The 23,243-nt window shown below is 45.0% G+C and overlaps 1 protein-coding gene across 1 annotated transcript; it reads left to right on the top strand.

Moving 5' to 3' along the window:
- Positions 1-6,036: 6,036 nt before the first annotated feature.
- LOC132904679 (uncharacterized) lies at positions 6,037-6,506 on the top strand. The gene has a single exon (XM_060955369.1). The coding sequence runs from the start codon at positions 6,101-6,103 to the stop codon at positions 6,386-6,388; it is 288 nt and encodes a 95-aa protein (XP_060811352.1). The 5' UTR covers positions 6,037-6,100; the 3' UTR covers positions 6,389-6,506.
- Positions 6,507-23,243: the final 16,737 nt, after the last annotated feature.

Genomic DNA, 23,243 nt, shown 5'->3' with positions numbered 1-23,243 from the left:
GTGGTAATGGAAAGAAGGGGAAGAACGAAGGAAGGAGAAAGGGGGAAACAGAAGCGCCGGCAGCGCGTAATGAGGCTTACGTCTTGGCGGTCCAATTCAGTTATCCTCGTTGCGACGTTCCAAAGAACCTGTCTTAAGAAATCCTGTACTTTGTAGTTGAGAATTCTCTATTTTCCAGGGAATCTTGTTTCAGATCGATTTCTGGATCGATGTAGAATATTAAAGGGCAAATCGATGAAATTAATTGTACACGTTCACGTATAGAACATTCGAAGAATGCGCGGATTTGTACGTGATCGGCGATATCCGGTGATATTGCTCGCAGTCGGTGTGTATAATTACGCGACTCGTTGTCGGTGCTAGAACTTTGTAAACTCGTGGGTTCGTAAACGATCACGACGATTTTATTGCCATTCGCTCGCTAAACGAGCGATAGGAGAGTTAGTATAATGGTGGCGATTTGTTTGGGATTTTATGTCGATTCGAGTAAATTTTCCAATCATGTTAATTTCAATCATCGCATCTTTCGATTCATTTTAATTCGATCAATTATCATTAATTCTGTCTTTTATCGCATATTCGCAATTAAATAAAATAATTAATTTTATTATTATTTTAATATTCCTCTCACAATGAATGCGTATTATTTGTCACGGTATTAAGTTTAATTTCTTTTTCATCTTTTGTCTTCTCGCCTCACCCTCCACGTATTCTAATGATAAAGAGGGAAATTCATAAGCGTACTAATCTAAAAAAAGAAATAGCAAATTAATTCGTCATGAAAAAGATATTTCATCGTTATTCCTTAATACCCTCGTTTTGCTGAGAATTGCTTTCTTCCCGTGGTCTTGGCTGCGACGATAGTCGGAAGTGTTCCATTCGAGGAACGTGTATGCGCGTGCCTTATCATCATTTTACATGCAACGTCGTTCTTTTACGCCAGGCCTACTGAACTCATTTCCAGCGAATACATCATACCATAATCACTATGATTTAGCATATGGTAGATAGACAGCGTCGTACGAGAACGAAACTCGTGCAATTTAACGAAATACTTCCGATTTGCGAGATCTTGTTGCACGTTCTCGCACGTATGACAATTATGTGGAAGAAGGCTCAGTCGCTACGACTGGCTGTGACTAATTGACCTATTTCCAGCAATTCTATATTCATGCGTTTGGTATTTAAATAGCTGTAATCTATAGTAGTAACATTTGTCTTCGGAACGGTACCTGTTGCTTCAGAAATTGATCCAAATACTATATTTAATTCATATGTATGGGATCATTATCTCCACAATAAATCATCCGTTACTTGTTTGGATCTAAATATCAGAAATTGTTAATCATAGTTGTAGTTTACGAAAATTTGACGGTCGGGACACCGATTGATTATGCGTCTTATATTTATTTATGCACAAAGCTATTCTAACCGTCGTACGTGTTTACCACCGACCGCCCATTGTTCGTTTGATGACTTTATTCCAACTGTTCGATCGTTCGAAGGTACCAACCTTCGCGAGGAAGACGAGGAGATGGTGTGTTGTTACATTAACGCCGACAAAGTTGGAGATGGCGCCAACCGGCAGTCACCGTAAGCAGGCACCGGATCGGAGATGGAAAGGGCAAAGAGCGGCGCGTAATTCCATAGTATCATATGGTCTGCGTGAAAGCAGTCTTTAGATGGTAATAATAATCCGAAAAAAGAACGGCGGTTATCAGCGATATAACATTAAAACACGAGGAAACGTAGCCAATGGAAAATACCAGTGTAATCGTTTGATGCATTCGAGTGTAACTGTTCCTTATCGATTTTTCAGACGTCCATGATCGGTTATGATCTTTGTCTACGCACAAAAAATTCCGATACCGCAAAATTGCGCCATAAAAAGAATATAGAATATTTAATATCCCTACTCGTGTGTGAGAAATAAAGGGCGAAGGATTAGAAGTATTCTTAAAATTATCGAGTTTATGTTCAGTAGCTCCGAAAAGCTGGGACGTTTGCTATATCCGAGGATGGTCTCGTCGTCAGCGTCGTAACGTATAGTATCTCAGGCTTAAGGATTCCCTTGAGAGACACGCGGCGAAATTCCGTGCACCTGCACGTAAGGCTGACGTTTATTAGTCGAGCACAATGTAGCGTCTTTGGGGTCGGTATGAGGAGCGTTTTCGCTACGAAAACGAGCAGCCCAGCTACGCTCAAATCCCTCCGACGCGTGTACTTTATAGGTGTAATTACGAGCCTTAAAACTTAGCCCGGTCGTATCGTGACAGCGAAATTGCATGACGACGATGATACGATAAAGGTCTTCGGCCCCATAAATCGGTAGGAAGATAAGGGCCAATCCGTTCGGTGCTTTTTTCTCGCCGCTTCCCCGGCCAGAGCCAAACCACAAGAAGCTTTGGGCTTCTTTCTCTTCTTCTCTCTTACGTCTTCGTAAACGATCGAGATTATGTTAACGTTTCGATGATTTACACCGCTCTCGAATTCTCATTTCGCCAACGGGGGATTCTTTCGTTCACCACGATGAAGATGCAGAAGGATTGGCTTGGTAGTGGAATGGCGTATTTCGACGAATTCGAGAAGTTTGGTTCTGGCACAGGTGTTTACCTGGACGAGTTATGCGGCGCAGGTGGAAAGTTATCCCTCCGACATAATGACTCTATCTTCCGTGCACGGCCTTTCTCTCGAGGATTGTAGAACCGACGGTGTTACGGTAATAGCCCGTGACTATATGGTTGACCGCGACTATCGTGCACTTGGGAGGGATCAACGGGCCTCCGGCCACGGGTATTTTACACGTACAGGTATCCGGAGTGACGCGTTCGCGTGGTCGTTCATGTGCCACGCTTTCTCGCTCGCGTTACCGCTTTTGCGACCCGACCACGTGCTCAGCGTTTGACATAACGAATGTAATAGCGATTTGTTAGCGCCGCGGTGAACGCGCCGTTTTATCTGACCAAACGTTCTGTCTGTGTTTCCAATGCGACCTGTGTTACACGAAAGAAACGCTGACGTGAGCGTAGGCGGGAACGTACTTGCGTGTTTTCGTTCCACTTCGATTTGAAATCTATTAGCAAATTTTATTTTATTAATTGCCATGTTTTGCCAATTTTATTATTTACCTTAGTAATTTCTTTCACTATATACCGACATTTTGGTTACGATAGAGCCCGTAGAAGTTTGAAAACATACTTAGCGACGTATAACGAAATGGAGCAAATTGAAGTATGTAGTACGAGGCGAGTACATCTTCTGGCTATCTAATTAACTCTGTTGATTGGTATCTTTGAACGAAACGTATAGTCCGTATACAGAAGTCGGCTTCCACGGAGCGTCTACTTACCCCGTGTCAAGGCAATTAGCAGCGGTGATGGGTTAATTGGTCTCGGTCCTCGTTTTCGTCGCGTGACGAGCCTTAGGAGATGGGGAGATTCTTCCGAAGCGGACAGCTCGCGAATGGGAAAAGGGCACCGCGGGCGTTTAAACCCGTTGCTCGCACGTTGAACAGAAGCTCAGACACGCTTAATATTCGACGCGCCAATACACTGCACACAAAACACAATTTTATAACTTAAATTACATAAATAATCTAAGAATTACAAACGCTAATACTACTTGGAAACAATTGTAAATAACACCATTTTAAACAGTTACTTAATGAGATTCAAAATACATAATATATAGCTGCTTAATGTCTCTTTTACAATCTTGACAACTCTTACATCGTATAATGTGTGTGTAATTTTTCCACTCGTTACCGCGAACCGGTTCCACCAACTCCCAAGGTATTCCCTCAAACACCGCTCGTACAATACCGTTGAACGCTCGAAAAACACGAAGCAACACTCGCGGGAAGTTGCTCGTTCCACGATGGGGGAATGTTTCTGTCGGCGTAAAAATGAATTCGTTCGTTTCGGCGGTACAAACCGCGCGGAGAATAAAGACACGTTCCCTCCCGCGCGTTTCCCTCTGTTTCACCATCGAGTTGCTCTCGCCCACGAGATCGGCGATCTTATCTTCGCCCGTATCTCGAGTCATTCGCGCCTCCGCGAGTCACTAGACGCTTTTAATCGTGGCACCCAAGCGAACACCGTCGCCCATGTATCGTCTGTCTTTGAGAATCGCGAGTGATCGTCTCGATTCCACGCTAAACCTCACCATCTACCGTGAAATCGACGATCTCTCGAACCGTTCTACTCGAACTAGTTGGTTGAAAACGGAGCAACCTATTTGGATGGAAAAAGGGAACCGACTGATCAATCTTATGACCTAGAAGCCCCTTTCATTTGCCAGATGACTGTGCTTCAGGTTGGTTGATTCTTTCTTCCCTGAAACTGGTATTTTAAATGGCTGTGTTTACTATTATTGGATTAGGTAGAAGGGTCGTAAATTCGATCGGATGTCGGACACGTGTTTTGGAAATTAGGGGAAAGTGAGTTTGAAGAAATATTAAAATATAACAGTTTGTATCTCGTTAATCTTCCTCGCCCCTAAATATTAAAATTTCCACTTCCAAAATAGGAATATAATCGAACATGCAGTAGATTCCTAGTTTCTTCCCGCTTTAAGGTTTCAAAGATTTTTCTTGGACTAACAATTCTGGGAATTTTCATATGTCAGTAAAATGGAGACTATAGTATCGAAATATTCTTAGTTGGCTTCCTGAGAACCGGTGTTACATCCAACAACGTGAAACGGAAGAAAGAGATTAAAACGAGGGAGGGTAAAGTGGGACAGGCGATCTGGTAACCCCACCTTCTATTCACGTTGAAGAAACAGACGGGAAAAGATGGAGTAAAATAGCAGTGGAATAATGTCTCTATTCTCGCCTCGACCGCCACATTCTCGAGCTCGTTCTACCTGATAATTACACGTTACCGAAGCACACTGGGCGCCCTTCAATTAAGCCGACGAATCACCTGCTTCCATACCATCCGACGAAAAACTCTACTTCGTCGTTGACCGTCAACCAAACCTTACGTCTCTTGAGAGTCCTCGTCACCGAGAAAGTGAGTTCGCAAGACTCCATTTTGTTGAGTCCTTAATGTTCCCATAAGGATACAGTACAGTTGATAACTTTTTCATACAAAAATAAAATCGTGTATAGTGAAATTTCTGTGAACCTTATTGCTGTAAACAATTGTTGTTTACTTTAAAATTAGTTGCCATTGTCCTTTTTCCAAGTAAATAATTGAAAGCAATTAGTTTAGCTGCAATTCGTAATGGAAGTCGATTTCCTCGCTTCAATCTCACGCAATTTGTGTTGAACGATCTCTCAGAATCCACGATATTCTTAATTATCGTCCTTGCGGCTGGTAACCACATCCTCGACGACATTTCTTTCGTCCCCTTGCTTCCAAGGATATTTTTTTCGCATGACATCTCCCTCCGTCGCGTGTCACCGCATGTTTTGGATGATGGTCGAGTTGTTGAAATTGCGTGTGCGACTGCACGACAGGAACCACGTCTCAATTACGAGAGTAATATGCGAGCAATAAGAACGATATTGCCTCTGTTAAGGGAGGGTAGATTCGCGTGATTTGTATTTGGCGATATCTACCTTCGGCTCTTCTTTAGAAATCCATCATTGTCCTCGCGAGACAAATGGAATTCTCGAAAGTTGCTAAGATTATACTATGAGAAGGAACAGTGTTTTGTAAATTATACATTATTGCAATCATTATATATTTTATAAGTCTCATAAAAATTCATTACTATATCTTTTGTTGAAATGGTCATCACTTCTAAGAAAACTCTACATCTGGTCTTTTAGTTTTCTCAAGCATTGAAGCCATCGACAGCGTATAGACAAAAGACTGCGTCGAAGGCAAACCATAAACTCTAGACAGGCGACGATGGCTTCAGAGTTTGTAGTTCATAGGGTAATACTGCTAGCGTGTGGATCTGGATCAGCTCAATTATATTCCGATTTGTATTTACACTTCAGTATTTAAAATATATTTTTCTACCTTACAATTTATCCACGCGTTCCTTTGTATTCACATACATCTGATAACCTCAACATTTACAATTAAGTAAAAAGATAAAATGCGAATAACTGAGAAATGGAACTGAAACGAACCCGTTCCCGCAGATGTCCGGGAACTGGAACGCTTACGAGATGAACGGGTTCGTGGATGGTGCCACGTTCGAGAGTATCGTGCATTACGTGTTGAAGAATATGAAGATTACCCAAGCGCGAGCCGGCTACCTAGTAATGGAGGTTCTGAAGGCAGGAGTTTCTCTAGGACGCATCAAGAAAACTCCTCGCGGCACCTATATCCTGGCAACGGACAAACCTGGCTCTATCACGCACAACATTAAAGAACCACATTTCAGCGACGACAGCGATTATGACGTTTCGTCCGAAGACAGTTCGTGATCAAGCACACACACAAACATATATGTATCTTTAATCACGACATCCCGAATGGAAAAATCATATCCAGCATTCCATTCTACTAATAAAATGTTAATCGTTGAGCGCAAAGGAACATAACCAGAAGCGTATAATTAGTTATCTGCTAATTGAATAATTGTTTCGACCTGTCGGTTGTTCCGCATACTCAGACTGTCATTACGATACTAATTGCATTGGACCTTGCGATGCTTCTTTTTTCCTCCGTGACCCTCTTCAATGCTGAAGCATACGATTGGAATCAAAGATATTCTATCTATCGTTGGAAAGGGTGAAAGGGATGTTGTAATGTCTTTCAACACCAGCAAAGAAATCGTAATATATATATATAAATAATCGCAAGAATTATTTTGCCAGGGCGGTTTCTTGGGATGGTCAGTTTTCAAGCCAGGAATACGACCATCGTTCCGGTAATTGGTTCCTTTTAACTGCGAGCCTAAAAGTTATGAATTTATGTCTGGCCACGTAAGATATAATTGAGCGTTCAATTAATATCTTGATAAAAAACTTGCTACACCGCAAAACGCGGTTCTACCTCTTCGTCTTCCTTCATCCTCTCCCCTATTCTTATTCTTCCTGTTAAATTTCTTTTGTCTCTTTTCTTCCTTTTCGGAGCAGTTTTGCTCTGGGGCTGATCTCGCAGTTCACCGCGTGCTCCGTCAGCGGGGGTCCTAAGCTACCGAAAGTCATTTCGGGAGTAGAGAAAACAAGAAGATCGCGAGATCAGTCCCGACCATTGGCTGTATAATTGATTTTCCGCCGAACGAGCGTCCCACGGAGGCGGCCGTTTCGTCGAACCGACCGAGTATTCGAAGGATCGCATGACCGAACGCTGCTAGACTAGCCACCGTTCCTGGGAATCTTCGATCGACCGTTCGAGTTTGGAGGCGCACAGGAGCGAGAAGAGGAGTTGGAAGAGTTAAGTAGAGCATGTGGGCTGAGGTATTGTTACCTTAGACGCGTAGTCTCGTCCTAGACATCCTTCCCCCGTATGGGACGCTACTTCGGTAACAGTGGGTCATTCTATCTACGATAATCTAGAAATACCGTCACGAGATCCTACTCTGGCGAGTATAAGAATTATATAGTTGACAAGGAGGAGCGTCGTTGTCGGCACTTTGCAACAATGTGGAAGATGTCCACGTTCCACTGTTGTTTGATTTGTGTCCCTTTGTTGAATAAGCATTTTTCCATGCATCGTGCTCCCGCACCGGAACGATGTAGCTCGTCCCTCCCGGTACGTATGTTAAGGACCTTTTAAGACGTCTCTCGAGTTTATCCCGCTGCGCTACCGGTACCAGTTTCCGTTCTCCGTGCCTCGGTACACATAGGCGAACCACGCTATTGCCTCTGTTTCCAGACGAACCCTCTCTCCTCTTCCTTTTTCCTCGCCTAGCTCGTGAGACTCGTTCCTCCTTTTTCTTCCTTCTCTTTGCCCTATCCCTTTCGTCTTCTATCTCTCTTCCCTCCGATTTACGCTCTTCTTTTTCGAGGTGCTGCAGGTGTCGTGCATTGTCCGCCGTCGCGGCCTCTAAATCTCGTCCCTGACGTTGTGCGGCGTAGCTGCGTCGTGGTCAGCTCTCCCAAGATACATACGACTGTCGGGAAGTTACACGTTCCACGGACACTCGTTCTCTTATTGCGAAACGGCCCGGCTGATAACCATCTTTTCGAGAATTTCGGCCCCTTTCATAAGTTTCATCGCCGCGCCAGTATACGCTGGACAACATCGCGGTGAGAACAACCGCTTAGATCGCTGGCGACAAGTTGTGTAGTCGAGGTAGATTGAGAAATGTGGAAGAATTCATGGGATATAGCGATATGGTATGAAGAGAGAGCGGTGAAGAAATAATAATTTTGATGGCAATTAATTGTCTCCGAATATAGCGTAACATCAGTGGAACGTCTGCTTTCCAATTTACGAATAATATTTAAAATCATACAAAAACAGAAAATCTGGTGATCCTACTACGTGCATTTTTAATATACCACGTCCTAATATTCTCTCTGTGAACAAAAATTCTTAATCCTTATATCGATTTCTACTTTATATTTTACGATGAGAATAGATAGCAGACTGAAAGTAAGGAGGTCACCGGAAAATGCAATGTTTACGCGATACGGAGAATTCCATGGGGCCAATTACTAGACGCGAGAAGAGTCGTACGGAAGATTTATTCTGGCCATTACAAGGAACGGTCGCCTGCGGTGGAACGGGAAAACACGAAAACTATTCGAGGCTCACGGAGCGGTCGAAACGCGCCCCGCCTCCGTTAACACGCGCTGCCTACACGTATTTATGCGTTGGCTGGCCGCGCAGCGTCGTCGTCGAAACCAAATGCGTGCTTAACAACCTCAGAAAACAGAAACGCGGTTGCGTCCCGTGAAAGCGAGCCGTTTCTGTTGCGGGCCGCCGCCTATCGCGCACGGAAAATGTTCGGACGCGATCCTATACGGTGTCCTCGCGGCCAGACGGAAGACTTATGCGTCTGCCTTCGCCGCGTACCAAGCTCCGTACGAGGCGGCAGAAACAGGAAGAGTCAGAGGGACACAGAGGATGGTGCACGGGGTGTATCGGCCGCGTACAAATTTATGCCGGTGCCACGCTAATGTCCGCCCGACCGCATACGTTCTCCTTTGGCACGACTGGCGCGCGCGAGTCAACGTGTACGAGCTTCGATGCGTTGCGAAGCGAATCGAGTTTTTGGCCAACAGTGAACCAAGTTCTGGATTTTTTAGGAGAGAGTGAGAGAGAAAGAGAGAGACCGTGTGAAAGTGGAGAAATTCTTTCAATGGAATTAGGTGGGATATCCCTACTATGTATTTTGTTCTCGTATTTCCATTTTATCGAGTGAAAATCTATAATATTTATGTCTGTGTAGGAATTTTTTTGGAAAATTTACGTTTATAATATTTCGTTTATGTTATCATAACGACCGAAAATGAATAAAAAATTCTTGTAGAAACACGTTCACGATCTCGTTAAAGGTGTACGACACCTGGATTTCAGAAGGCCACAATTTAGAGCGATAATGGATACCATATTCGCGCGGCGCAATCGCGAACTTGCTTCTCTGTAGCACCCCGTATCTCCATATATTTACATGGACCGGGCTCGATGTGGCGTTTAAAATATTCCGAGCAATAAAAAGACACGCGGGTCGAGCAAAGGCTACTTGCAACATGCATAATTTGCACCCCGGTGCGCCATATACGTAAGTAGGTTGCCAACCGAGCCCAGGCACTGAAAGCGCATCGCCGCGCAACAGAGATGTAGATAAATAAAGTGTGAAGCACCGTAAGCGTGCAGCGCGAGCTAAAAGCCTCTACGTTGTCTTTTCCTTTGGATTCGACTTTTAGAGGCGAGTTTCTTCTTTGGTTCTTCTCCGGGTTCTTCCTTTCGATTCTTCCTCCGGTACCTCCCTCGGTTCTAGAGGCTAATTGGACCGACCAGCCACCGCCACGGCGGACCAGCTGCCTCTGTCACAAGGCGGTCCGTGTTTCATTCAAATCGATTCCAAGTAAAATCCCGGTCCGATCGATTCAGGATCGTATATTACGCGTGGCGAGGCGCGTGACCTTGATCGACAGAAATTACGGGACTCGCGATTTGTCTTCCCAACACCGGCCTGCGCGCGAATGCCCATCAGCGGAGTTCCCAAAGGAGTTCTAGCTAGCGGGGCTACGTTCCTGCAGGCTACACATATCCTACGTGTATAGTAGGGGCGAACGATCGGATTCAAGGCGAGAGAGCCACGGGAAGCGGGCGTTGCTTTTGCAATCTCATCCAAATAGAGTGTGGATTTCTATGTATCGAGATAATCGATCTTAATGGACCAGACTGAGCCGCTAATGAACGCTGTAACCGGCCCAGGGAGAGAGTAAGAAAACTGGACAACAAGCGTGTCGAAAGATGCAGTCTGTCCTCGTGAGTGCGAAATAATCGCCGGCGTGGATCGTCGAATCGTATTAAAGAAGGACTAACAGTCCTCTCGCGTAGAAAAGAATGCGAGAAGAGGAAGAAGCTGAGAAACTCGGGTAAGAATGTCATAATGCGTTTCCGTGGGACCCCGTAAACCGGATTCGAATCGGTCGATAGTCGGGTTTCACGGGGATCCTATTAAAACCTCGGCGAAAGGTTTGCAGTGTGCTTCTTCTAGGGCCACCTAGCAATTACATTTTATGTCTTGCAATCAGTAAAACTCTAAGTACGCCGAGGCGCGTACTTTGCTGGTGTAATTTCACCTTCGATTCCTTGCGTCCGCTGCCCCTACGACCCTCTGCCTCCGTGCTCGCGCAAGGAACACAGCGCGTCGTTGTAATTTCGCGGGAGACGCGTGCGCGCGAGAAAGAGAGAGAAGCAGACAGAAAGAAGAGCCACGGGCATACAGGAAGGTGTAAGCAGCTCGGTAATCAGCACGTACCTCATCTTCGACGATAACGCGAAATTCCACGCGTATGCGTTCTTCGGAACCTTTTTCCGCCAATCGCGAGTATCCTTTTAACTCTCCTCACTGTTTGCAGACGCCATCCGAGCTTCTGAGACCGTATAACGGGTGTAAATTAGTATTGGGTACTGGAGAAATCATTTGATCGATTCGTGTGCCAGGTGGAGCTTGCTTCTTACTTGGTGTAGGAGTGTCAATGATTTGACGCACGAGATTTTTATCTGCAAAGAGACAATAAGGTGGGTTCCTTAAGTAAACCTTCATTCTTTTTATCGCATATGTACTTTATCGTTTACGTGCAAGGTATCTATCGCTCGTAAAATGGAGAATTCTATGCAGAAGATGCAAATGATCGTCACGCCGCGCCGCGTCGACCACGTTTCGCAAACGAAGCTGTATATTCCACGTAGCAAAGTAATGCCGTCGATTTCGTGTTTCCCACAGATAATTGTAATTAGAGGAACTTGACCGTGAGAAGCCGCGCGATATGAAGCATAAAAAAATCCGCACATACCCCGTAATAAAAAATATAGACGTACATTTGTTTATTACAAAGTTTCCGCTTTGAATTTCATACAACTTTTATCCCTTTTGTTTCCGCCTACATTCGCCGATATCCATGTAGATCACCGGTGATAAAGTCGGAACCTTTGACCCTTTGTATGCAGGGGACTATCGGGCGGTTAGTTTCCGACGAACGAATTAATTTCACGTTGATAAAGCCGCGTTTCGCGTTAATCGAGACAGATAAGGGAACTAGCCCAACCCCGGTAAGAGGCGGAATTAATTAGGTTTGCTGGTAACGGATTGGCGGACGTTCGAGTCGGAGGGAGACCGGTACCGTTTCGATCGTATCTGAGCTCAACTGTCGCGGCTGCCGGTTCACCGAGAACGAGTTTAAATTACTCGGGGAAAAGGTGCCGTTGCACCGCCCGCCATGAACGTCTTAATTACGCGACCACGTTTCCGGGGTGATTATCGTCGGCTGTTTAAATATTCAGGATTCGTGATGCGCTACGAGCCTCGTTTCATTGGCACAGGAGCAACCGCCTGATCTTTCGCGTGATCTCGGGTTATCCAGTTGCAGTAATTTATGGTTTGTCATACCCAGTTGCCTGATATTAACCTTTCCTTGGTTTTAGACCATTGCACTTGCGAATATTTTCGCGACGCGGTCGACCAGAAATTTTAGCACACTTTTGCTTTGGTGCAGCATTTTGGAACTAAGGGTTTCGTTTTACAGAGGAAAGGATTATACATGTTTGTCAATTTATTTGTATAGCAGACTTCTCCTTTATCCTACGTTTTATTAATATTATTTTACTTATGTAATTCTTTCTCGCACAAAAACGTATCGACTTTCTTACGTGTCCTACGTGGAAACCCCCTGTGTGGAAATATCTTGATACGTGGTATAAATCAGAACAACTCACCGGCTGCCCTCGTGCAACATTCCCATACTCGTTTCGCTGCGTAGAAAAGATAGATGGACGCACGATAAGGTATTTATCCCGTGTCCATGCAGATTACCGTTTCATCGTCGATTCTGCAGGGACTAATTTCACGGGGTGTCCGTTGCGTGCACGTAAAAGCGTGCTACGTTGGATTCCTATCAGGGCGGTGTAGACGACGTTGCGTGCGATTGGTATCACCGCATCCCTCTGTAACACCGAAAGCCGGTCATTACGCGTTCGCCATTTATCCGCGCGAATATGTTACGTTGTGTTATAGAAATCGTTCCGCGCGCGAGGCTATGGGAAGTCGACGCTGCTATTACGCGCGTTCGCTGCATCCTGTTGGTCGTTGCGTCTCCGGAACACAAGGAAATCGTTGAAAACTTGGTAACACTTGCACACTTTCTAGGTTCATAACACAGGTAGTTTGTCTGAAAATAGAATACGCTTTTATAGGTATGGTTATCATAATAAAACCTTAATGTATTGCTCGAGACTTTAATGATTATATTGTACAGAAATAGGAAGATGAGCGAGGAAAATGAAGGATATTCCTAGTTGTTGTTGGCTATTTTCTTAAAAGGATGATCGAAAGATGAGTATTTCTTATCGATTATATAAATTAATTCTTCAAAAATAAAAGCTCACGTGCGATCTATTTTAGACTCGATAGCTTCCTTATAAACATCGTTTTCTTAAGAACATATTTCCTTTGATCTAATTATTTTCTTTGTATGATTATTGTACTGAAATCTATATACAGCGTTAACTAATACCTCGTGAAAATACTAACCGCAGTAACTTCAGCTAAACTTGATCAGCTGACGTCAATCACATTACTTTAGTTTTGATATATAAATTCGAGTCACTATTCCCTTATACAGTATCGTATAATCTCTGTACTATATTTCTAAACGAAAACATAATCTTCATATTTCTCTGGCTACATTCATACTGGAAAAGAAGCTCGGTATCGATCAGTATGAAGCAGGAAGAAAGATTCCTCGACGACCCTTCTATCTTAGCACTAGAAGAATCTTTATCGAGAATCCTCTGGAGAATAAAAGTGAGCATACCGTGCTCGTCGCTGTCGACAGCATTGCGAATGTTTGAAAGGCTAGCGAGCGGACGAAACGCAAGAACGCTGCTTTCTATTCAATCGGTTCAGCGGAAGCGATGCGAAGAAGCGCGGAGACGCGCGTTGATTTCCGAAGCGGTTACAAACCCTTGCAAGAGCTCGATCGACGCGGATCGTTCGCGATTTCTTGCGTTGCGCTGGTACGCGCGCAATATTGGCTCGCGATGGCTTTTCGTCGAAAGCGCGTGTACACGTGTACGCGCGAGCATCAAGCGCAGCAAGGCGGCATTGTACGCGGGCCCATTTATCTGCGGGAATAAAATGCAGATAGGATCTGCGTCCACGCGAGGTTCTGCCAGTATTTGTCATGGAGATGCGACCCACCGATACCGCCTCGCCCGTCCATGGAATTACCCCAGCCACGCTCGGATTCTTCAGCGTACGCCGGTAATTTACCGGGCACTCGACGCAGCATCACGCCGCTAGTCCTTCCTCCTCTTCCTTCCTGTGTTTCATATCCTATTTTCTCGTTCGGTGACCCTTTCCATTGATTATTAGATCTTCCGAATTTGATCGGTACTTTGGTTGAGATTGTATTTGTTATTATGGTTTAATGAACTGTACAATTTTTATTACTCTGATAATTAGAGTGTGTCATTTTAACACGGATTTAAGTTAAAGTCTATCCATTTTCTGCTTTTTCAATTACACGTAGTAGCAGCTGTAATTGAAAGCTCGCTTCCAATTCTCGGAAAATCTTCATCGTAGATCGCGATCTTGCTGAATCAGAGTTACGTTGGAACGATGCAATTTTTGTACATTGAGAAATTCCCCGAACACCAAAATGAAGAGCAGGTGAAGATGTGCCTGGGACTGTAGTTTTTGCTGAGAGTAAAATTGGCAGGTGGTTCAAGCGTTACCGGGATCGCTACTTTTGAGATCGACACAAACACTTTGAAACAATGAGTGTCTTTGTTCGACGTGGATTGCTGTTAATATTAATACCAGTATATATTATCGTACATACTATGAATGTTATTGAAGGCTGTTGCTGTTATAATGTAGCGTTTCGCGTGGTCGTGTCTATAGCCAGTCGTTGTTCAATTCTATTGTATGCGAGAATATTGAAAGCAATTAATTGTTGAGCAAGTGTACAGCTGATGGATATTGTGTATCGCGTTGCGTAGGCCGTGGTAACCTACATGGCAACATCAAGTTATCTTGCATGACTAGTGAATACGCGTGCTGAAATGTTGCAAGTTGTTAGCTGACATTAGGCTCTTAATTCTATTCGCTTTGAAGTCGAGAACAGAATCTATTTAAATTATACTTAACGTTTCTTAGCGTGACAAAAAAGTTCGATAATTCTACTCGTCTAAGATCCTATTCTTTTCGCATTATGCAACGTTCTTCTTTTATGTATTATACTATTCTTCTTGATAATTAAATATCTGGAAAGAAAATTTATGCAACGTATGGAATTTGCCAGCAGTCGAAAGATTATTAAACGAGCCGAAAAAAAGACGACGCACCTTTACATCTGTGTGACCAAGTCCTCTTATGGAATTCGATGAAACACTCGAGCACGATGAGCGCCTGTGTCGCGTAATCTCCAAAGATAGCCAGAAGGATCTTAATCGCCGAAACAAACAAGGACTGCTTGAAGCGCTTTGCATGGAAATGTACAGGTTGGGCATTAGGCGGCTGAACATCTTCAGCCACCGAAAGAGATTCCCGTCGGATTTAAGGAATAGCGCGACGAAGTGACCGTGGAAAGCGGATAAGTGATGATTCATGGAACAATCTTGGACTCGGACCAAAGAGATGCCACCTTAAGATCTTCGTAAATACCAGCCTAACGCGTCCTGACTTCGACGTTTGTGACTTAATTACGCTAAGAGTCACGAAACTATAGCTCCGTCTTCGAAGCTGGATTTTTATCTCTGCATTTTTCTTGGATTTTCATTAGCACTATTTCAAAAAGTCAAACAATAACGTTACATTTATAAATACGATTTATAAAAGAATCATAACAATTCTAAGAGAAAAAAATGTATAAATGTAATATTTACGTTTCAATTATTATACTGCAACTACCCAGGCATGATGCGTTCAATGGAAATCGCGTCTAAAAAGAGAAAGAAGAAAAGTTTTGAAAGCATCGAAACGTTCCGAGGAAGCTATTAACGAAGGAGAAAGCTGAAGAAATCCCGTAACGAAAGGCAAACAGTAGCGAGCGAGTCGGTTGGAGAGTCGAATCCAGTAAAAGTCGGCGTTTTTGTCGCCTGAGTAAATTAGAGAGATAGTGCGAATGAGAGGAACAGAGGACGTACGTGTGAATGGATCGAGTATACCAGAGATACCGCTTTATAATGCTTCTTTGCGTATCGGTAAAGATGGCCACACAAGCTATTTTATCGTATAAATTGAAACGCAAACGGTTCGAGAAGCGTACCATTCAGAACAAAACGAGGAGAGAGACGAACCTTGTAAAAGAAAGAAGCAAGCTTCAGAATAGACCAACGAACGTTATTGTTCGTTGTTTTCCTGAAATGCATACATACTCTGCACGAGGGTGAACAATGGCGTTTGTCCGGAATAACTGCCAGTATCGAATTCGTTGATCGCACACTGGATCGAGCGCGAGAATACCAGCAAAAAACAGAAGAAAAAAAAATGAAAAGGGAAAAAGAAGAGGAAGAAATTCTAAAACGAGCGTGCGCGAGACTCGGCGCACCCACACCGTGTGTATGGTATTCCGCGAGCGGACAGACTAGCTTCCTTCTCTTTTTCTTATCACATAAAAGTCTCGTGGCGGCTGTGTTTCTTGATCGGCGAGAAAGAGAAAGAGAGAAAAGGAGAGAGAGAGAGAGAGAGCGCGCGCGATCGAATAAAGGGAGAAAGAAACAGAAGAGGAGCAGAAAGGTGAGGGAGAGTATGAGAGGCGAGAAGGTTCTGGGCGAAAAAGAAACGAGAGGGCGAGAGACGGGCCCGTCGAAAAACGACTGTGGCGGCTCCCGCTGAGACAAAGCGCGAGAACCTGCACTCAAAACAAACATCACTCCGCCATTCATTCGGCCAGCGGATTCGAACATTCATCCCCCACGGTTCGTGCGTCACGGTGGACAAGGGGTGGAGGTAGTCGAGGGGTGACGAGTCGAGGGGACCACCGTACGACAATGCGGTGAGATCGAGCCGTCTCTTGGACCGTGCTCGCTTTAGGCTGCATTCACACGCGGCCGTGAAAAGGAAGTGGCGTGCGGAAGGTTGTCGCGCGAACCAACGTGTTAAGGAAGAAGAAAGAAAGAAAAAAAAGAAGAGATCGAGCGTGCGACGCACGACGCCAACACCTTCTCGCTAAGGCGTTAAAACGAGAACGAGTGTCCCCTTCCTCTGGCACGGTGGCCGCTTTTGTATGCTCTCTCGTAGTCGAGATTTAGATCGATCACGGGATCCACACCATCTGGGACCAGTAACGCCGGAGATGGCGTATGAAAAACCAAGAATCGGTCGTAGAATTTGGTGGAATTGTGGGGTAAATACTCGAAGGTATTACCCGAAAGAGGATCTTCCTTGTTACTTCCTTGGTACTCCTTTTTAGGAAATGGCAAATTATATAGATAACATTATACCACAAAGACAAACTTTAAAAATCAATTTCTTTATTCTCGAGCCCCTCAAAGATTTTCTAAAGTCAATTGCTGTCAGTCATATCTCCGCAGTCTTGCCTAGCATCATTAGAAGCACTTCTACAAATCACCAATTACAAGCAGAACTATCGAATCGTTAACCTCTCCTCTCTTCGGCGTGAGTCGCGGCGGTACGCAAATCAACGAGAGCCGTGGTCATCGCTCTTCGACATCTCCTCGATCATCCATCTCTCGCCACTCATCCAACGAGAACAGAGAGCCAGAGGAGTAGGATGGTCGGTTCGGGGACCGGTAGCAGGATGATTAATATCGTAATCGCTAAATTAGTAACACTTAACTCCAAAAGAATTCTATCGAGGCTGCACGCCGATCGACGTTGGCGTCGACAGTACGCCAGGAAGGTTTTAACCACGAGGATCACGATGGTGAAAGAGAGAGAGCCGGTTGCCTGTCGCTGGTCCCGAGAAACGTTTGTCCGTCCTAGATATCATCAGGGTCCCTGGTGGGTCCAGGTTCGGGAATCATTAGGGCCCGAAGACGACGCATTCCGCAGTGGCCATCGGAACAGAGAGGACCACGACGACGGTACAGTCGTCTCGGATGATCCGGTGGCCCTCGACGTGGCTTGTCCACCGCGTCCGGCTACGGCATTTATTAACTCCCTTATCAGATTTCGATTTGGACGACGTGCAGCAACGACGGATACCGTAATTATTTTTATTAGTACCGCGCTAACCGTCGTCCTTCTCCGCGGCGAGAACCACCGGCCGATGGTTTGGACGAGCATACGCTGGCGCGAGTTCGATGTTACAAAGGGGCCCGATGAGTTTTCGGCATGCCTGCGCTCGTCGTTATCCTTTTGCCGCCTGTTCTCTGCGTTTTTCTCTTCTTTCTTCCTTTCCTTCTCCGTCGACGATGTGTCGCGAGAAAATCGACGAGTTTTTGGTGGAATACGCCGATATACAGACGGAGTTAAAGCGTAGTCCGTTAGAGACGAGGACGGCGTTTAACCTTGCAGACTTGCAATAGTTTGCAGTTGCACAGCAGGTGATATTAACTATGTATGTACATACTTTAATCGCGTATAAACGGAGGTCGAGTTTTAATTAAGCGAATATGTCACAAACAAATGTCACTCATATTTCAGTACATTTACTCGACGACTTGGACACTCGTACCGATAACTCTGATAAATAAGAGTAGGAGTGGTCTCCGGTTAAGCAATTTAGACGTTGAAAACGCAAGGATGAAGGCTGATCGATGCTCAGCTTTGACGGACTCGTCTCTCTCGTTCGTTGCAACGAGAATCTCCGGCCTGCGGCTCGTTGCGTGGGCGTTCTACGCATACAAAAGTCGGATTACAAATTGTAACGATAGACGAACAAATAGGACGGAGTTACGTTGATCAGGTGGAAACTGCTTTTTGCCACTTACACAGCCGGCGTATCATCAATCATCAATCACACCGGCATCAATCTTTGTTACGGTATAATTTCATTGACCTGTTAACGTTCTCTCGTTCCCCGTGCTCTCATCGATACACACAGCCGCGTTATTGACTGCGGTAATCAATCCCGTGTACGTTGCCGCGAGCATCAGTCTTCGCGCGCACGTCATGCAAGCTGATCATCGGACTCGAACACTCGTCATAATAACCTCAACAAGATTGTACAGTTAGAACGAATCGTTTCCACGAGATCGACCGTCGTTTCCTGGTCATTCGCTGGAAAAACGCTCCTGTCACGATTACAGGCAGAATTTTGACCATTGTTTAACGTTTGTTGCGAGGTATTATTGATATTCATCGATTCTTTTGTTTCTTAGCTGCATGGGATTAATATGAGCAACAAAGATTCTACTTTATTATTCTATGAGAATGGTATTTATTGAAGTTAATTCTTAGAAAGTATGGAGAGCTGGGAAAATAGATGGTTTCTTTTCTTTCACTACTAGTACAATGAGAATATTCCAGAGAAGGAAACATGTAATGTTACAAATCTGTGTAGACTGTGCATCAATCGTTAATTGATTACGCAATGAAAGCTATAAGAAGCTATAAGAGCTATAAGAAGAAGTAACGTTCAGTAACGACACGAAGCGTTCCTAAATTAGCCGCATCGAATCGAAGGTTAATCACACGCGTTAAACGCGCATCGTTCCGTGCTTTTTGCTTCGTCGCATTTTTCTGTCGACAGTCGACACAGCTCGTATAAGCCGCGTCTCGTCCGCCTAATTAACGCGTTGTTAATCATCTTGACAGATGAATTCCGCTTCCGGAGCTGTCAGCGCGCCAACGTCGATCACGAATTCTTGCTGAGCATTGTATTTTAATTAGTCGTCACTACGGAATTATTCTAATAATGAGCCGGGTATGCATCCATTCTGTGCCATACGTTAATTATGCGATTGAATCGAATTCCGTGGGTAAGAAAGCTGTTCGTAGCTGCATAGAACATCTCTCAAACGGAACTAGAAGCACTTTCTTTCTTTCAAATCTCTGTAAAATCTATCGGAGAAACTCCATTATCTTCGTCTTTGTCTTTTATCTTCTCGTTTATTGTTTTCTCCGAGCGCATTGCTAATTACATCGTCAAGTTCCTTAATCCTACAACATTTGCTTTACAAATAGAAACCGCAAATTCACAGGCACACGCTCCTCTTTTCGAAACTCCAATGGAACCGAGTTATTCGCTAACAGGTAAATATCCCTAAACGACCGACCCATTTCAAAGACACAATAGTAGCATCTTATCTTTTGACAAGATCGCTTTTAACCTCGGTGACACCATAAACACCCATCGATGAGGATAATCGACGAGCAGTCGAGTCAAAATCCGGGATTTCTTTGGGCTATTTTTCGTGGTCGTCACGGGATTACGATCAGCAGTCTCTCTATCTCTGCTTTTCAACGTGGCCATGGTAGAGCAGGGTACGTGGCACAGATTTATCGCGGTCCGTTCGACTGAACGGAAAAGAGAGGTAGCTGGATCGAAGGGTTGAAACGAGGGAAAGCGGGACAGAAGGAGGCGAGAGGAGTGACTCGGGGAATTTACACCGTGGATTTGGCCGGTGCACGATCCCACGGGACCGTGAGGAGGCACCGTGTATCCTCTTCATCTCGTCGAGGAAGAGAGGACGCTCCCCGACCGGTTCAAACGAGCGTTCCGACCGCGACGGACATGTTCGAGCAAATTGTACAAGACAAGCCTGCATGCTTTGGCAATGAGCCTCTCTCTTCGCGTACGTACCATTTCGTATATGTGCGTGCGTGTACGTGCACATCGTGGCAGCTATGCCGAAGCCACATACGCTCGCACGTTTCTCTTTCTCTTTCTTTCGCACAGTTGAACCCTTGGCCAGACTTTTTAAAGTTTGTGTTTTCGGTTATGGCGACGGTTATGGAACGAGTTTTGAGTTGTCTGTTGTCCAGATAGCTCCAAGTACCGTTTCGATTGCGTCGCTCGTTCGCGTAAAATGACTAAAACGGGAAATTGCACGATTTATTTAGGGGGCGTTTTAAGAGACTTTTAGAATCTTCGATTGGGTTCGTTACGTTATAGGAAATTCAGTTTGGTTATCTAATCCCATTAGTCCGAGAATATGCGAAAATAATACAAGAAACAATTTGTACATTCAGTGTCGTTAGTGGAGCATAAAGAATTGATTTCAATTGGCAATTTACATTAAGCGATGTATACTACCTATGGTCTCTACTATCGTCGTTCCTCAGAATCAAGAATTCCGCGAATTTGTCCAGCTGCCATATCAATTTGACAATCGATTATTTACGAGTGTAAAACACCTGTCGAACCGGGAACGCGATTGTTCGTGTCGTTCGACCAGGGAACATTTTCTCGGAGCGAATCTCACGCGTAACATGAGAATCGTGTATGCGAGAAAGAGATTCCTCGACCATACACAAGCGGGAGTCGTGTGTGCGTCGACCATTAACGACTCGTCGCACATAATTTATAGGCCATTAATTAGAGACTGTGATAAAAGTGAGCGCTATAAAATTATAGAACAGTCGGTGAGCATCTGTGCCGCGCAAGCTTCGGCTTCTTCCTCCACTTGGTTCGTCGAGCGTCGCTTGCGCCGAGCATAATACTCGTCGCTTTTAATACCTGGCCGTGCCCCCGCGCGTGTTTTACATTAACGCTGTAATCGCGCCGCTCGTACGATCGCGATAAACCCGAACGGCCTCGCGTGTCTTGCTGCTGATCGCTCCAGGACGCGTAGGCAAGGTCAGTGATCATCAGGTAATTAGGGATGCGTTTCTAAGAATGGCGCGATTAGACAAAGAAATAACAGAAGTGATAAATACAGATGCAGTTCGGGTTAAGGCAATAGAAATTCGTTAGAGATGTAATTTTTCTGCGAGGTTAGCGTGAGCGTTTGCATAAGTAATAGAAAAGACAGATATACTTAAATTTATAACGAAAGATTCGTCGCTTTAGAGGTAAGTTTGAAAGATGGCTATACGCGACATAACGATCCCTTAATGTCCTTAAAAATTCTATCACGAACTGGAATTTTTCTTTTCAACGTATCGCGCAATATTTTCATTATCAATAGCAAAATCTCATCAGCAGTTATTTCAATTCTCGCGGCGATATCAAGGGAATATCCAGTGGACAGCGAGGAGGGCGCGAGCGAGGGCACGGTCGACGAGTGATTTATAAACGAATCGAGGGGTGGAACGAATGCAAATTTCCGAGCACGTGAACTCGGTGTTCCGCCCAGGGAACGCCGCAAGAACACTAGTCCCTCCCCATTGTCTTACGTCTATTTATCTTCGCGTGTGTTCGCATCTACTCCTTGGTCCCGTAGGAATGTGAGATTGTTGCACCTCGTGGGTTCTTGCCACTTAACCCCGCGAACGCTCGAAGGCGACAGGTGTGGCAACGGTGCGACCGCGAGCGTTGATCGCTCGCGCCTCGTTAATCATCACCGTCAGCGGAGATTAAGCGCCAGGGTAGCTTCTGCCACCCTATTAAGGCTAGCACGGTAGGAGCCAGGTTCGTTTTGTTAGGCCGCGCACCTTTCACGAGGTTAATCGACACCGTGGTTAATTAAATAAAACCCGGTGAGAAAATTAAATCGTCCAACGTTGGGATCGGTCGCGACTTTTGTCGCTGTTCTTAACTAAACGAGCTACCAGTATATTCGAGTAAATATTCGGCTAATTACGCGAAGCGTCCAGGGGCGAGCTTCGAAGGCTCGTTAAGATTCGTTTAGCCGACGATCTTATATTTCTCGATGGTTATCGCGACCTGTTTGCCTGTTTGTAATTCAGCGTGACGTAAAATTGGGACAATTAATATATATGTCTAGCGATAAAGCTGCCGCGGTGGGTATCGCGAGAGAGCGAGATCGCGCGAACAGGAGAGGCTCAAATTTAATCGGCCGGCCGATCTCTCGTATTAAATACATTATATCCTTCACAAGCGTGTCGCCCTTATCAAAATCACTGGCTCGAATCTCTCGGGGGACGTTACCAGGACTCGCGTTGGTAATGGAGGTCCGAAGCGGAGTCGCGGCCGTGTTTTCGAAGGAATCCGTGAAACGGCCTTCCTTCTCTGCGTCTGCTCTCTCTGCCTCTCTGTACCACACGGAAGACGAGATCAGAGAAGGAGAGAAAAAAGGAAGAAGAAAGGACGATTTCGTCGTCGTCGGCGAGAGATCGCCGATCTCGTAGATGTTGCACGGCGTCGCTGATGTCGCGTACAAAAGGAGAAGCAACCGGGGATGGTGGAATGAGAAGCGGGACGAGGATGAGCCAGGAGAACAGGAAGGAAGGAGGGAGCGGAAAAGAAGAAGAAGAAACGGAGGACAACGGCGAGGACGATCGAGAAGAAAGGAGAGGGAGGAGGATTGTTTCCTGGTGGCTCCAAGCACCGTCCCCTCGTCTCATTCTCTTTCTCTCTCTCTCATTCGTCGTTTTATTTTCACGATGGCAAAGCCGGTTTGCATACGAGGTGAACAGAGAGGGCCAGTGGAAACGGGGGGAATGGGCCGAGAGAGAGTTAGAGTCTAGAGCTGCTTGTGCTCCGCGGTTGCTCGAAAAACCTACCAAACGAATCAACGAACCATAGTGTGGACCAAAGGTCTTCTAGCTTCATTGCTGCGTATTTTGGGGTCACGATACATACATAAAGTTGAACATTCGTAACTTATTGGCTTATTCTA

This window comes from Bombus pascuorum, chromosome 2, assembly GCF_905332965.1.
Source record: "Bombus pascuorum chromosome 2, iyBomPasc1.1, whole genome shotgun sequence".
Lineage (NCBI taxonomy): Eukaryota > Metazoa > Arthropoda > Insecta > Hymenoptera > Apidae > Bombus > Bombus pascuorum.
This window is presented reverse-complemented; position numbering and strand designations above follow the sequence as displayed.